This window comes from Budorcas taxicolor, chromosome 14 (genome assembly GCF_023091745.1).
Source record: "Budorcas taxicolor isolate Tak-1 chromosome 14, Takin1.1, whole genome shotgun sequence".
Lineage (NCBI taxonomy): Eukaryota > Metazoa > Chordata > Mammalia > Artiodactyla > Bovidae > Budorcas > Budorcas taxicolor.
The window spans coordinates 56,427,277-56,444,350 of record NC_068923.1 but is presented as its reverse complement, the minus strand read 5'-3'; the positions used below and the strand labels follow the sequence as shown (position 1 = coordinate 56,444,350).

The 17,074-nt window shown below is 42.1% G+C and overlaps 1 protein-coding gene across 1 annotated transcript in view; it reads right to left on the bottom strand.

The window, feature by feature from the left end:
• Positions 1–73: 73 nt before the first annotated feature.
• LOC128059191 (uncharacterized) overlaps positions 74–17,074 on the bottom strand; it is a 50,423-nt gene continuing 33,422 nt past the window's right edge. Inside the window, 3 exon segments of the mRNA XM_052651577.1 lie at positions 74–299; positions 389–576; positions 758–871. Coding sequence (XP_052507537.1) covers positions 74–299; positions 389–576; positions 758–871 — 528 coding nt within the window.

Here is a 17,074-nt window from a genome sequence, read left to right as displayed (position 1 = left end):
TGAGTGACAAGTCCCCTTTGAGACACACGTTAAATAAAAGGCAGAGGCTAATACTTGACCAAAGTGAATCTGGTTATCTCTGGAGGGCTGGCCTAGACGACTGGGTCAGGTTCTCCCCAGGGTTTCCTCTTGGCCTGTACGTTTCAGAGGAGTTGCACCAGGATAAGAGGCTGCAGGGGTATCTTGGGGGCGGGGGGCGATAGAGGACAGAGGCCAAGCGGGAGCCCCCGGGAGGCACCGGAGGCCGCCAGTCGCCGCGGGCAGCGCAGGGCTCGGGGCTGTGAAAGAGCAGCCTCGCTCTGCAGCCCCACACACGCGGGATCACCGGGGAACTGACGTTTCATTTACCGAGTGAGCGACTCTGAAAAAGGCCCCTGTGCCCAATTACCGCGGCGCGCGGTCTGCTCGGCGGCGGGCTGAGCCGGGCGGGGGACGGCGGAGGCATTCCCGGGAGCCGCGGGGAGCCGGGAGCTGGTGTGAAAAGCCGCCACCACGAAGCGGAGTCGTCACCCCATCGCCCCCGGCCGCCTGGGAATGCGCTGGCCCCGCCGCGGCCGCCAAAGGATGCTCGTCTCCCTCCCGCCCCGCAGTTCAAGCTCCCATCGTTTCTCAGGACCTTTCTCCTTCCTCTTTTCTCTTTCTTTCTTTTTTTTTTTTAAGGAATGTGCCAGTGGCATTTGCGAATAGGAAAAAAAGAAAAAGAAGAACAAATGAGGCTTGGTTTTCAGTCTCTCCCGCCCCAGGACTGGGCTCGCACTAAGGGGGTCCCCCGGGGCGGCCGCTGCTCCCCCAGCGACCTCGCGGGGTCCAACCGGTTCCCCGCCAGCTCCTGACGCCCGTGCCCAGATCGAGCTTGGTCGGAGCCAGTTTTCTGCAATTAGAGACAATATCTGAATCTCCAGCTTCACTGGTTTGTACTGAAAGATGTCGTGTTAATAAGGAAAAGCTGCACTCCAGCAGTCCCTTTGGCACGTAGGCGGGAGGCACCCTAATCACCGGATCGGTTAACCTGTTTACAGACACCTGACAGGAAGGTGGCCTGGGGGAAGGGACGGGACAATGGCCTGCAAGTCAGCAGCCTTGGGTTCGGTTTCCAACCTCGCCGCAGGCTCGCGGTGCCTTGCTTCCTCCAGTGAGAGAGCCTGGATAAAGCCGCTTTGAGAAAGCTGCATTGAGGATTAGCGAGATCCTATCTGCCTAGAGCCCTGCGGTTCTTGAAGGAAAATGCGGTGTAAATACAACTTGCTGAGCTTCTTTTCATCAGCAGCATCCTTGTTGCTGTTAATCTTGACTTCCTTTCCTTGTCAGTTTTGGCATCGTTACATAACCCGATGTGGAGATGCGTGTGCGTGCGTGCTTCCATGTGTGTTTGGGAGGTGGAGTGCATCTGGGTTCAGAATAAACGTTAACCCTTTAAAAACTAGTAAAACCAGGTAAACAACAGGCTGAGAAACTCCTTAAGTTGACAGATGAAAGTAATGGCTCAGTTTCATCTCAGTTGGTCCCTATTAATACATTTTTTTTCCCTCTCTTTCTGTGCTACATTCATTTTCAGAAGACTTCACTGAATGAATGATCAAGGGCATCAAAATTAAAGTTTTTTTTTTTCTTTTTGCTTGCTTGCTTCTCCATATGCAAATGGATAGGTCTAAGTTTTAAAAATTGTAAGGGACATGAGCAGAATTTAATATAAGAGATAATTAACTGCACTGAGTGAAGCATTCACCTGACATTACCTTACTCCTTTTGGACAACAAGGAATTAACCTGTACTCTGTCCAGTGCTAAGAGCTTGGTGTTGGGCTGGGAAAAACGAGACCTCTTGCTGTTAAGTTGCTTCACTGGTGGTTGACTCTGCATCCTTATGGAATATAGCCTACTCGAGTTTGAGTGAACTCCGGGAGTTAGTGATAGACAGGGAGGCCTGGTGTGCTGCGATTCATGGGGTCGCAAAGAGTCGGACACAACTGAGCGACTGAACTGAACTGAACTGAGGTTCCTCTGTCTATAGGATTCTCCAGGCAAGAATACTGGAGTGGGTTGCCATTTCCTCCTCCAGGGAATTTTCCTTGACCAGGGATGGAACCCAAATCTTTTACGTCTCTTGCATAGGCAGGCGGGTTCTTAACACTAGTGCCACCTGGGAAGTCCCTTCTAGGAACAGTATTCCACTCAGCCTGGGAGAGCTATGGCACGATGTTCAGTGACTACCTTGCTTTCAGCTACCCACATTCCCAGTGTCCTCCCATCCACCCCCCAAAGCCTTCGCATCAGTTTGCCTAGGGTAAAGCAGAAATTTCTGGACTAATAATGCTTTTAGTGTATTTTCCTGTTGGGGTCTGTGGGTCTGGTGCTTGCAGTTAAAGGAAAAAAAAAGATACAAACAAATAAACCTGTTAATCATAGATACTGCCACATTTCAAATAAAAATGTTGTATACTGGATTGGAGCAAGATATTAACAAGTAAACTACTATTATATATAAAATGAATTAGCTACAAGGATATATTGTACAGCACAGGGACTATAGCCAATATTTTATAATAATGGTAATGGAATATGACCTTTAAAAACTGTGAGTCACTATGTATGCCTGAAACATAATACTGTAAATCAACTATACTTTGATTTTTTTAAAAAAAGAACCTTTTGTTCTAAAGATTTAGACTGAAAGTGCTGTTTATTTTTCTGCAGTATTTTACCCTCCTAAAAATCCAAAAAAATCAACTCAATGCCTTTTATGTAACAGGTGGAATTATAGACTCTTAACAAGAAATGCATATCTCCTTTTATTCTAGTGCATGTTCTTGAGGGGTCACATGATAAGCAGTTACTTGCATTTAAAGAAAGTCTAAATCATATTCACCTCCGAGTCCCACATGGCAGAGACAGGTACCATGAAGCATCCTGTCCATTGACACAACTGGTGAAGCCCCTCTGTGTATGAAAACTGATCATTTTAGGAAATCACTAAATATAATATTGTCATAAACAGGTATCAGTCTGTCCATTGTGTTTGATTTATGCATGAAACAAAACAAAATACCTTAACTGAAATTTCAGGTAAGTGAAAGTCCTATAGATTATTATGAGTTTGCTGAATTGATCAGAAAGGTTAAAAGATGTAGTTTCTGTGTCTGGTTCTTACTCTCATGTTACTGGGCTTGCTTAAGTCACTTCACTGGTTAAAATAACGCTGGTGGTGATAAGGACAAAATGCTTTCTGTTTTCTTATAACGAAGTGAATTCACTCAAGCAATTGACTCCTACCTGAACAAAATTCTTATCAAATTAGAATGTACTTAAAAAAAAAAAAACCCAAGAAGACCACACAAGAGATTATATACCTTAATATTAGGACATTCCCACAGGCCTCCTCTCAGAGTCTATTTGCTTTACCTTGAGGTACAATGCAATGTGGTGTTGGAGAAGACTCTTGAGAGTCCCTTGGACTGCAAGGAGATCCAACCAGTCCACCCTAAAGGAAATCAGTCCTGAATATTCATTGGATGGACTGATGCTGAAGCTGAAACTCCAATACTTTGGCCACCTGGTACGAAGGGCTGACTTGTTGGAAGAGACCCAGATGCTGGGAAAGATTGAAGGCAGGAGAAGGGGATGACAGAGGATGAGATGGTTGGATGGCATCACCGACTCAATGGACATGAGTAAACTCTGGGAGTTGGTGATGGACACTAGTCCTGGCATGCTGCAGTTCATGGGGTCTCAAAGAGTTAGACATGACTGGGCAACTGAACTGAACTGAACTGAGGTACAATGCAAATGGTGTTAAACTTTTAATTCTCCATGCCACAATAGATAATTAGAATGGGGAAGATAAGATGTTGGCTGTAACTGATAACCTGAAAGTTTAAAGCCTAAAAAAAGAAGTGATAAGTATTAATAATTTTAAAAACAAGTAGTCATCTGTAGCTTTTGTGACTGTGCCCAAGCTTTTCAACATAAACTATCTGGGGGTCATCAGTATACATCAATATTTGTTGTTGTTTTCAGTTGCTAAGTCGTGTCTGACTCGGCAACCCTGTGAATTGCAGCAAGCCAGGCTTTCCTGTCCTTCACTATCTCCTGGAGTTTGCTCAAACTATCCAACCATCTTATCCTCTGTCATGCCCTTCTCCTTTTGCCTTCAATCTTTCCCAGTATCAGGGTCTTTTCCAATGAGTCAGCTCTTTGCATTAGGTGGCCAAAGTATTGGAGCTTCAGCTTCAGTATCAGTCCTTCCAATAAATGTTCAAGGTTGATTTCCTTTAGACTGACGGGTTTGATTTCCTTGCTGTCCAAGGGACTCTCATAATGCTCAATATAAACGATGATAATTATGAACTTTAATCATTAAGATCAAGTGAAACAGTTCTTTTTTGCACATTGTTTAGAAAACTGGAGATATAGAGAGTAATTTTATAAAGGTTTTTTATTGAAAATAGAAAGTTTCAGCAGTTAAAGAATAAGCTTCAGTTGGTTGTGAAATATACAAGTAGAATTCCTTACTTCTCAAGAATGTTAGACAAATGAAGCATTGCAATAGGAAAAACTAATAGCACCTTAGTTTTACATATTATAATGGATGGCCTCCAGTTAAACTCAGATTACAAGGAATGTTTTGTACAGTGCTGATTATAGGAAAGATTATCATCCACTAAATAATTCCCAGCTCACATCCTCTTTTCCTCTAGTTTTCCATCCAGGAAGCATCAAGGCCTGGCTTTGCTTAGTTTGTGAGATTCTGATCCAGAGGTGGTTGGCTAAAGATCATGAGTTCTAGACATGTTAGATTTGGGTCACCACATTGTCTGTGTAAGTCATTAAGGATTGGGATGCAGTTTGATAAAATCACAGAAAATATCTGGGAAATGAAAATTCAGAACTAACCACAAGAATTACATGGAAAGTTACATTAGAGGTACATGGAGCATATCAGACCACTGCTGGTTATGATCCAATAAATATGAAAAAAAAGAAGATCTGGGTTTATCTAAAGAGCTCAAAAAGGAGGAAACAATATCATAAGAGCTTGGTTCCTCCTGAGTCATACAAAGCGGAAAAGAACTTAGGTGGATGGAAATATAGTTTCAGAAATGAGATTCTGATATTAAGATTTTGTTTGGCTTAGCTCAGTTTCAAGGATAGCTAATGATTGTTTAAAAAATTGATTTAACACTTTAGTTGGACCTGGAAAATTTTTCATCTGGCATCTAATTTAAAGGGGAAAAAGCTCACAGATTTCCTTAGACTAAAAAACACAAAGTTACATTTATAAATTTGGTAATGGCAAAGCTTTCCTTTCATTGAAAAAAAAGATAAAGCAAACCACAACATTTAATCACTTGAAAAATAACTATATGTTTTCCCTCTAGTCAGTAATGTCTATTTTAAAACACAATAAAGTCCTCATCACAAGAAAAAATTTTGTAACTGTGTGATGACAAATGTTAATTGGTCTTACTGTGGTGATCATTTTGCAATATATACAAACAACAAATCATTATGTTATACCCCTGAAGGGCTTCCCTGGTGGCTCAGATGGAATAGAATCCGCCTGCAATGTGGAACACCTGGGTTTGGTCTCTGGATTAGGCATATCCTCTGGAGAAGGGAATGACAATCCATTCCAGTATTCTTGCCTGGAGAATTCCATGCACAGAGGAGTCTGGTGGGCTATAGTCCATGGGATCGCAAGGGTTGGACATGACTGAGCGATTAACATACACACACAGACACACACCTGAAACTAGTAATGTAATATGCCAATTATACCTCAATAAAACAAAAATCTAATGAGAAAGATATTTATTATCTTCTTCTTTAAATGAGAAAGCTAAAGCTTAAAAATGTAACTTGCCCTTGTATTCATTAATAGTAAAAGTGATGGAGGTCTGGTTTTGTTTTTCCATTTTTTAATTGAAGTATAGTTGATTTGCAATGTTGTGTAAGTTTTATATATACAGTGCAGTGATTCAGTTATACATATATATTATTTTTCAGACTCTTTTCCCTCATAGGTTGTTGCAAAATATTAAGTATAGTTCCTTGTGCTATACTGTAGGTCCTAGTTGGTTATCTATTTTATATACAATAGTGTGTATATGTTAATCCCAATCTCCTAATTTATCCCTCCACTACTTTCTCCTTTGGAAAACCATAAGTTTGTTTTCTATGTCTGTGGGTCTATTTCAGTTTTGTAAATAAGTTCATTTTTCTTTTTAGATTCCACATATATAGTGATATCATACGATATTTGTCTTTGCTTTGCTTTACTTCGGGAAGATCCCCTGGAGAAGGGTATGACAACCCACTCTAGTATTCTTGCCTGGTAAATCCCATGGACAGGGGAGCCTGGTGGGCTATAGTCCATGGGATCGCAAAGAGTCGGACATGACTGAGGCAGCGAACACTTTCACTTTCCCTCACTTTACTTAGTATTATAATCTCTATATCCATCCGTGTTGCCTGAGATGGCATTATTTCATTTTTTTTTATGGCTGAGTAAAAAGGCCCATGTTTTTCTACGGCCTGTGTTTCTCCATGTGCCTTCCCAAACAAATGAAACTCCATTTGCTTATACTGGCATCCAAGTCCTTGCATACATGTGTGCTAAGTTATTTTAGTCATGTCCGACTCTTTGCAACCCCATGGACTATAGCCTGCCAGGCTCCTCTGTCTATGGGATTCTCCAGGCAAGAATACTGGAGGGGATTGCCATCTCCATCTTGAGATCTTCCCAGCCCAGGGATCCAACCTGAGTCTCCTGCAGCTCCTGCATTGCAGATGGATTCTTTACTGCTGAGCCACGAGGAAAGCCCCATCCAAGTCCTTAGGCATCTACAAATATACAGACTAGGTTTTAATATTCAGTATCAACGAAGTGTCAGTTCTCTTTTCCCTCTTTTTTCAATAAAGACTCAAACTTTTCAGAGTATCAGTCTGGAGATTTTGTCAGGTGTCTGCACCTCCTTCGTTATTGCTGCGTTTGCTTTGTAGAATGCAGTTAGAGACACCTGATGAACGCAAGTGTAAGTTAAGAGACCTGTTCTTTCCGCGACTCAGAGAGCGGGAAAGAGTCCTATGTAATTGGACAAGAGGCTGGTATTGTATTCTGACACAGAAAAAGGATTTGGAGCCTTTTGTAGTTGTCTACTTTCTACCTCTTTGTTTAGTGGTTTGAGAAATTCTGAGGAGTACAATGAGGTAATAACGCCAAGTTTAGGTTTGTGAAAAAGAAAATTAGGAAGCACTTTACCCATGATATCAAATTTTCTTTTCTTGTCTTATTTTGTTAATCTACGTTCCTCATGATTTCTTTCCAAATAATAGTGTTTGTTCCTCAATGAGCTAACATTTTAATGATTCAAACTTCAAAAACTAAATAGGGAGAAGGTGGTGGCCTCTGGGAGGGCTCCTGCCAGTGGGTGCTCCCCAGAATTTCCACCGCCAGTGTCTTTGTCCCCTCAGTGGGCTGCCACTTCCCCTTGCCTCTGTAGGGGACCCACCAATACCAGCAGGAACATTGTGATCAGACTCATGTTGACCAAAGGCAACTGACTGGGAACAGAGTTTTCACAACCTTCCCCAGGAGGTGCTAGTGGTGAAGATTCCTCCTGCCAATGTAGGAGTTGCAAGAGGCATGGGTCTGACCCTTGACTCCGTCAGATCCCCTGGAGGAAGGCATGGCAACCCACTCCAGTGTTCTTGCCTGGGAGATCCCATTGTCAAAGGAGACTTGCAGGCTACAGATGGGGCCACAAAAAGTTGGAGATGACTGGGCAATTGAGCATACACTTTAGCATCTTGCTGGCACTCAGATATCTTCCATTGTTAGTCACTTACTGAACTTAACCCTCTCCTGCTTTCCTCTTCCCTAGCATAAAAGAAGCTTGAATTTTACCCCAAATTAGATGGTTCTTTAGGACATTAGTCTACCATCTTCTCCATTTACTGACTTTCCAACTAGTCTTTTTTCCTTGCCCCATCCCACAAATCAATACAAAATACATAGAAATTCAATTCTCTTCCTACTTCTCTCCCTTTCCAGTGTTGGTGGGAGAAGAGGGCAATCCGAAAATAACTCATGCGTTCTATTTACTATAATTTTTATATTAAAAAATTTCTTAATGTTAAAACCTCAAGAGCCAGACATAACATGCACATGAAATAGTACATTGTAAAAGGTTTCCTTTGTAATAAGAGAATCTCTGGTGTGGCAGGGTTCAGGCTCAAAGTTTCTGTGTATTCTTCAAGAATCCAGCCAAACACAGATGCATTGATCCTGTTTCTGTCTTTTTCAACAAAAGTGAACAGTGTCTTAACTAGCAGGATAAGAGAACTTACATATTATTTATTTTTGCTGCACCTCTTGGCTTGTGGAATCTTAGTTTCCCAACCAGGGACTGAACTTAGGCCACAGCAGTGGAAGTGCGGAGTCCTAACTAACCACTGGACTTCCAGGAAATTCCAAATATGTATTTTGCAGCTGAACATTCCAGAATGGATTTACTTGGGAAATATTATTGAAGGGCGATCAAGGGACACCCCTCTCCATTTTCTCACTTTTACCCTCCAAAGAAAAAGAAAGAACATAGGATTAGAATATAGGGCCCATACACAGAACAGATGGTTTTGGTAGCCAGTTCTGAGGTGACTTTCTAGAAAATTATAGCTAACAAGCTGCCACTTATACAAGTTATTGGCCTCAGAGAAGAAGGATCCCAATGGGTTTACTTTAGGGGATCTGGTAAATGTTAGGGAATTGAGGAATACAATTTAGAAACAGATTCAAAATGTGCAAACACATTTTCACTTCCTGTTTCCCTACATCTTAACACTGGAGTGTGCAGACTCAATCCTTACACCTTTTATCTGCTGATATACACTCACTTCTGCTCAAGTGATCTCATATGGTCTTATGAGACTTTTAACTAGACTTTAAACTATATATACATATGTATGTATATGTGTATATATCGCTTACACAACATGTGCTCCAGTATGTTGTCTGGTCAGAATTGTAAAACATTGTTATGAATGTCTGATCCCTTTATTTCTAACCTCCCACAGACTTCTGTCTCCACTTAACTGGGCCACTCACTCAGGCCAAAGATCTTGGAATCACCCTCCACTCCTCTCTTCGATGTACACTCCATGTCTGATTTCACACTAAATCCTTTTGTCTCTACCTTCAAAACATATCTAGACTCTAACCACTTACCACCTCTGCTTTATCCTCCTGGTCCAAGCTGCCATCGTCTGTCACCTGAGTTTCTGCACTAGCTTCCTAAGTGGTGGTCATCCTTCTCCCTTGGCTCCCGTAACAGTCTTTTCTCAACACAGAAGCCAGAGTGATCAATTAAAAACCAAAGTCCAGGACACTTTCCCGGTGGTCCAGTGGCTAAGAATCTGCCTTCCAATGCAGGGAACATGGGTTTGATCTATGGTCAGGGAACTAAGACCCCACATGCCCCAGGGCAACTGAGTCTGAGTGTCATAACTACTGATGCCTCTGCTCTCTAGAGCCTGTACTCTGCACAAAGAGAAGCCAGTGTATCACAACTAGATAAAGCCCACATGCTGCAATGAAGATCCAGCACAGCCAAAATAAGATAATAATAATAATAAAGTAAAAATAAATAAATTGAAAGCCTAAGCCAAATCCTGTCATATCTCTACTGAAGATGCACCATCTCATTCCACATAAATCCTGGTGTCCCTAGCACGGCCTAGAAGGTCCTACAAAACCTGCCATTAGCTCCCAAACCTCATTCCCACTATTTTCTCCAGCAGCCCCTCCATTCCAGCCACTCTGACCTTGAAGTTCATTAAACTCAGCAAAGCTAGTCCACTCAGGGCTTTGGCACTCACCAGTCCCTCTACCTGCAGTGATTTCCCACCTCTGCCTACTTAGATATCCATAAGCCTTCCTCTCTCATCTCTTCAAGTATTAATTTCTCGAGTCCTACTATGATCACCCGCTGCCCCACACTCTCCATCTCCTTCCCTTCGTTCTCTCCACGCACTCATGACCTTCTGTGATCATATATCATATACTTACTTACTTTGTTTATTGTCTATCCCCCTCCACCTTAGAATGTAAGCTCCATGAGGGCAGGGATGTTTTTCTTTGTTTTATTCACTGCTGTATCTCCAGTGCTTAGAATAGTGCTTGGTAATTGGTAGGTGCTCATTAAATACTTGTTGACTGAATGGATGAGTGTTTTAGGACCAGTAAAACTCTAGTTGGGTCAACAGTACTTCTGCCATTTCTCTCAATGCTTCTCAAAATCAAACAGATTACTCCGAAAAAACTCTTAGGTTAAACTTGTTATGCTAGTAGAAATGCGGTTTGTCTAGGTAAATAGCAGTTATAGCACGTTTTTGCAAAGGGTCTGGCCCTGGAACATTCTATGATCATCTTCTGTCAACAAGTATTTAATAGGTGTCTATTATGTGATTTCAGAGAAGGCAATGGCAACCCACTCCAGTACTCTTGCCTGGAAAATCCCACGGGCAGAGGAGCCTGGTGGGCTGCAGTCCATGGGGTCGCTAAGAGTCGGACATGACTGAGCGACTTCCTTTTCACTTTTCACTTTCATGCATTGGAGAAGGAAATGGCAACCCACTCCAGTGTTCTTGCCTGGAGAATCCCAGGGACGGGGGAGCCTGGTGGGCTGCCGTCTCTGGGGTTGCACAGAGTCGGACACGACTGAAGCAACTTAGCAGCAGCAGCATTATGTGATTTGGAGGATATAAAAAAGAAAAGAAAGAGACCTGGCTTTCAAGAAGCTTCTTTTTAGTAGGATTATTACTGCCTATAATACTGCATGTGATAAGTACCAAAAAGATCATAATAACACATAGCTCTATGGATAAAGTCGATATAGACAATACTTCCATAGCAGTGGTCACAAAAAGCTTTATGTAAGAGCATATATATTTTTTGCAAAAAACTAGTTTTCTGATTCCAATAATGGATCTTCTCCATGAGGATTTTTTAAATAGTCCAATTTATTTGTTTTTTAAAATAACTCTATTTATTCATCTATTTTTGGCTGTGTTGGTGTGGCCTTGCTCCAGTTGCAGCTTGTGGTATGAGGGCTTCTCACTGCAGTGATTTCTCTTGTCACAGGGCACGGGCTCTAGGCAGATATTTTATGAGTCTTGAAGCACCGTTAGGACTTGACACGTGGAGACAGATACTGAGATGCAGAGAAGATAGTGGCTGAGTGGGTGAAAGTTCATCATCCTTAGAAGGTTCCTCTTTGGGGGAGGAGGGAATAGTTTTGTCATTTTTAGCCATTTTTGCTTAAGTTCAGTTTGGCCAGAGAGGGTTATGTCTCCTGAAGAGAAAGTTTTGTAGGAAGAGGAATAGGGCTCCTTTCAATAACATAAAGTATCCAATAATACTTGGATATTCAGAAACTCAATTTGACAAATATTTATGCAGTCCCTAATTTGTATATTAAAAAGCAGAGACATTACTTTGCTGATGAACGTCTGTGTAGTCAAAGCTATGGCTTTTCCAGTAGTCATGTATGGATGTGAGAGTTGGAGCATAAAGAAAGCTGAGCACTGAAGAACTGATGCTTTTGAACTCTGGTTTTGGAGAAGACTCTTGAGAGCCCCTTGGACTGTAAGGAGATCCAACCAGTCAATCCTAAATGAAATCAGTCCTGAATTTTCATTGGAAGGACTGATGCTGAAGCTGAAGCTCCAATACTTCGGCCACCTGATGCGAAGAGCTGACTTGTTGGAAAAGACCCAGATGCTGGGAAAGATTGAAGGTGGAAGGAGAAGGGGATGACAGAGGATGAGATGGTTGGATGGCATCACTGACTCAATGGACATGAGTTTGAGCAAGCTCCGGGAGTTGGTGATGAATGGGGAAGCCTGGTGTGCTTCAGTCCCTGGGGACGCAAAGAGTTGGACATGACTGAGCTACTGAACTGAATATGTGCAAGGCTCTGTTTGGAAGAATACTGAAGTGGTTTGCCAATCCATTCTCCTTATTGACAAGTTCAGACTTAAATTGAAGAAAGTATTTCCATACTTTCTTCCCATACTTCAGAAAAAGAACGGTCTGAATACCTAGACCACTCAGTTATGACCTAAATCAAATCCCAGTTATACAGTAGAAATGACAAATAGATTCAGGGGATTAGATCTGATAGACAGAGTGCCTGAAGAACTAAGGACAGAGGTTTGTGACACTGTACAGGAGGCAGTGATCAAGACCATCCCCAAGAAAAAGAAATACAAAAAGGCAAGATGGTTGTGTGAGGAGGCCTTACAAATAGCTGAGAAAAGAAGTGAAAGGCAAAGGAGAAAAGGAAAGATGTACCCATTTGAATGCAGAGTTCCAAAGAACAGCAAGGAGAGATAAAGCCCTCCTCAGCAATCAATGCAAAGAAATAGAGGAAAACAATAGAATGGGAAGACTAGAGATCTCTTCAAGAAAGTTAGAGATATCAACGGAAAATTTCATGCAAAGATGGGCACAAGAAAGGACCGAAATGGAATGGACTTAACAGAAGCAAAGGATATTGAGAAGAGGTGGCAAAAATACACAGAAGAACTGTACAAAAAAGATCTTCATGACCAAGATAATCATGATCTAGGTGTGATCACTCACCTAGAGCCAGACATCCTGGAATGTGAAGTCAAGTGGGCCTTAGGAAGCATCATACGGACAAAGCTAGTGGAGGTGATGAAATTCCACTTGAGCTATTTCAAATCCTAAAAGATGATACTGTGAAAGTGCTGCACTCAATATGCCAGCAAATTTGGAAAACTCAACAGTGACCACAGGATTGGAAAAGTTCAGTTTTCATTCCAACCCCAAAGAAAGGCAATGCCAAATTAGTCGTGTCGGACTCTGTGCAACCCCATAGATGGCAGCCCATGAGGCTTCCCAGTCCCTGGGATTCTCCAGGCAAGATCATTGGAGTGGGTTGCCATTTCCTTCTCCGATGCATGAAAGTGAAAGTGAAAGAAAGTGAAGACACTCAGTTCTATCCTACTCTTAGCGACCCCATGGACTGCAGCCTACGAGGCTCCTCTGTCCATGGGATTTTCCAGGCAAGAGTACTGGAGTGGGTTGCCATTGCCTTCTCCAAAAGTGAAAGTGAAGTCACTCAGTCATGTCCGACTCTTTGCAACCCCATGGACTGTAGCCTACCAGGCTCCTCTGTCCATGGGATTTTCCAGGCAGTAGTACTGGAGTATATTGCCATTTCTTTCTCCAGGGGATCGTCCCGACCAAGGGATCGAACCGAGGTCTCCCGCATTGTAGACAGACGCTTTACCGTCTAAGCCACCAGGGAAGTATGTTCAAACTACCGCACAATTGCACTCATCTCACATGCTAGCAAAGTAATGCTCAAAATTCTCTAGCCAGGCTTCAACAGTATGTGAACTGTGAACTTCACAGAGATCAAATTGTCAACATCCGCTGGATCATAGAGAAAGCAAGAGAATTCCAGAAAAACATCTACTTCTGCTTTATTGCTTATGCCAAAGCCTTTGACTGTGTAGATCACAACAAACTGTGGAAAATTCTTACAGATGGGAATACCAGACCACCTTACGTACCTCCTGAGAAAACCGTATTCAGGTCAAGAAGCAACAGTTAGAATTGGACATGAAACAATAGACTGGTTCCAAATTAGGAAAGGAGTACGTCAAGGCTGTATTGTCACCCTGCTTATTTAACTTCCATGCAGAGTACATCATGCAAAATGCCAGGCTGGATGAAGCACAAGCTGGAATCAAGATTGCCGGGAGAAATATCAATAACCTCAGATATGCAAATGACACCACCCTTATGGCAGAAAGCAAAGAGGAAATAAAGAGCCTCTTGATGAAAGTGAAAGAGGAGAGTGAAAAAACTGTACTAAAACTCAACATTCAAAAAACGAAGATCATGGTATCCTTTCCCATCACTTCATGATAAATAGATAGGGAAACAATGGAAACAGTAAGGCACTTTATTTTTGAGGGGCTCCAAAATCACTGCAGATGGTGACTGCAGCCATGAAATTAAGACTCTTGCTCCTTGGAAGAAAGGCATTTTGCCAACAAAGGTCCATCTAGCCAAAGCCATGGTTTTACCAGTAGTTATGCACAGATGTGAGAATGGGACTGTAAAGGAAGCTAAGCACTGAAGAATTGATGCTTTTGAACTGTGGTGTTGGAGAAGACTCTTGAGAGTCCCTTGCACAGCAAGGAGATCCAACCAGTCCATCCTAAATGAAATCAGTCCTGAATATTCATTGTAAGGGCTGATGCTGAAGCTGAGACTCTAATACTTTGGCCACCTGATATGAAGTGCTGACTTGTTGGAAGAGACCCAGATGCTGGGAAAGATTAAAGGCAGGAGGAGAAGGGGACGACAAAGGAAGAGATGGTTGGACGGCATCTCCGACTCAATGGACATGAGTTTGAGCAGGCTCTGGGATTTGGTGGAGGACAGGGAAGCCTGGTGTGCTGCAGTCCATGGGGTCACAAAGAGTCAGACACAACTGAGCGACTGAACTGACTGTGTGGAAGAGGGGCACTGAGGGAGGCAGGAGGATGGCCCAGGAGCCACAGGATTGAACAGGCTGCACTTAGAAAAGGAATTAGCCTTTTGTAGAGTGGAGAGGGTACAAGACACATGGGAAGCAATAAAGTGCAAATGAATGCTTGGACGGCGAGACAAGGAAGGCAGACTGGTTTTTCCAAGAACTATGCTGGTGTTTGGAGAAAAGAAACTTGAAACACTAGTAGATGAAGGAGTTAGCTGGGTTCGTGGCTGGCATTTTCTGGAAGCATTTCGTATATATCCGTCTATCCACCTATCTATATCTATCCATCTCTCATCTATCCATCCATCTACCTACTTGCCTATCTATCTATCAAGGAAGATGGGGAAGGAAGGAGAGTGAGGAGGACAAGTGGAAGATGCAATGTCTTAGAATATCCGATCTTTAAAATTTTCTACCTTCCCCTGAAGTTAATACATGTCTCTCTAAGGTAAGAGACCAAATTGGATCAATGATAAAATTGACCAGATGCGACAACTACATAAGAGTAGTTTTCACCTGTTTCCTGTGGAATCATCATCATTGGAAGCGGTATTAGAAACTGCCTAGTCCAATCTGCTCCTAAGTGGGAAAATTGAGACCAGAGAATTTACTTTCCACCCATGTCTTTAACTTTTCCAAACTCAAAGAGCCAGCTTGTGATATGGCAGAAACCAACACAATTTTATAAAGCAATTATCATCTGCCAATTAGAAATAAGTAATAAGTAAATTTAAATTAAAAAAAAATCAAATAGCCAACTTACTGGAACGGTCCTGGTTCCCAGCCCTAGTCCACTGGTTGTTTCCCTTTACTGTGCCTCAGACCTGCAAGAGTCACTGCTTATTTTTCCAACTGGCCAATATAATTCTGCATTCTACTTTATAAAGTGTATATTTTTGTTTTGATGTTTATAAAGATCCTGTGACTTTATGTAATCCTCATATACAGCTGCGTTAGACCCCAATTAAGAGAAGCCTTGCTCTACACAAGACACTGCTTGTTGTTCTGCAAAGAGTCATTCCTTGGTGATTCAGGTCCTTAGGCTCTCCTTAAAATAAAGAATTATTCTCTACTTAGTGAGATTTTAGTTTTCAGTGAGGCCTCATCTTGTCTTTTATGAGGGAAAGAATATTCTCTCTTCCATTTAGCAAGCATTTGTTGCAAGACAGACAGGTTCCCAGCTCTTGGGGAATGTACACCCTTGACAAGAGAGAAATAATAAACTATGAACAGAAACTCCTTGTCATCACTTCCTGCATGAACTCCACATGATGAAAACACAATGAATCCTTCAGTCAAGGTCATTGGTTGGAAGGCAAGAAATGATACATAAAATGAAACCCTCTAAAGCAACATTGATAGAGAACAAACTAGTGGTTACTAGTAGGGAGAAGGAAGGGGAGAGGGGCAATATAGAGGTAGGGGATTAGAGGGGCACATTATTATGAATAAAATACATAAGCTACAAGAATATTGTACAACACAGGAAATATAGTCAGTATTTTATAATGACTGTAAAAGAAATATAACCTTTACAAATTGTGAATCACTATATTGTATACTTGCAACTTGTATGATATTGTGTATCAATTGTACTTCAACGAAAAAAAAAAGATTTTTGCCTGTTTAGAAAGAAAGTGACATTGATCTGGGTATAATTTTGACTCTGCCCAGACAAGTAAGGCTTTAAGGACTTTGAGATGAGACATTCACTTCACTTCAGTCTGTTTTCAAATATGATACAAGTGAGGCTGTGTAACTTGTTCCAGGTCACTTGACTCATTAATACCAGAATTAGGCTCATTAATACCAGAACATGGGCCGTCAGAGTCTTTTCGCCGAATCGCCCCTTGGAATTCCATGGCCAAATGCTGGCTGGGGGCACCCTGAGGACACAGCTCTCGCTGCCTGTGGTCTCAGGCGCAAGGCTGAGGATGTGCCGATTTTGTAGTTGGGAATGCCCCTGCTCTGACTTCTTCACAAAGCAGGAAGACTTCCTCCCTAGAATTAGAATCTGAGCGGCTCTTTCTTTTGAATTTTGAATCCCTGTCTTTTTTCCATTTAAAGAAAAGAGAACAGTGGCTGGCTATGTGCCTGTTCATGCTGTGTTAAGTGTCAAATCCATCACCAAGGGTAAACAGCTACAATAGGTGAAGTGGGATTAAGATAGTCCAGGCAAATCCCCACACCCTGGCACTTTTAATGGTTGAACAGAAAAGTAGAACAGAAGACATGTTGCCTAATGCTGCATTAGTTGCCTAATGCTTTATCTATAGACTGAATGCGTATCGTTTCATCTGAGCATGGAAGATAAGTGTCTCTGGGTGCAGAGTACAGCTTGTGCCCGTACTCTCAAAGGCTGGTTATTGTTGAAGATTATGTAAAAAGGCTGTTGAGAGCTCAAAAAAAAAAAAAAAAAAAGGCAAAAGAAAATCACAGAGTTCCGTTTGTTCCTGTTGTCAGACTGAGATAGCAGCCAAGAGAAGAAGGAAGGAAAGAAAG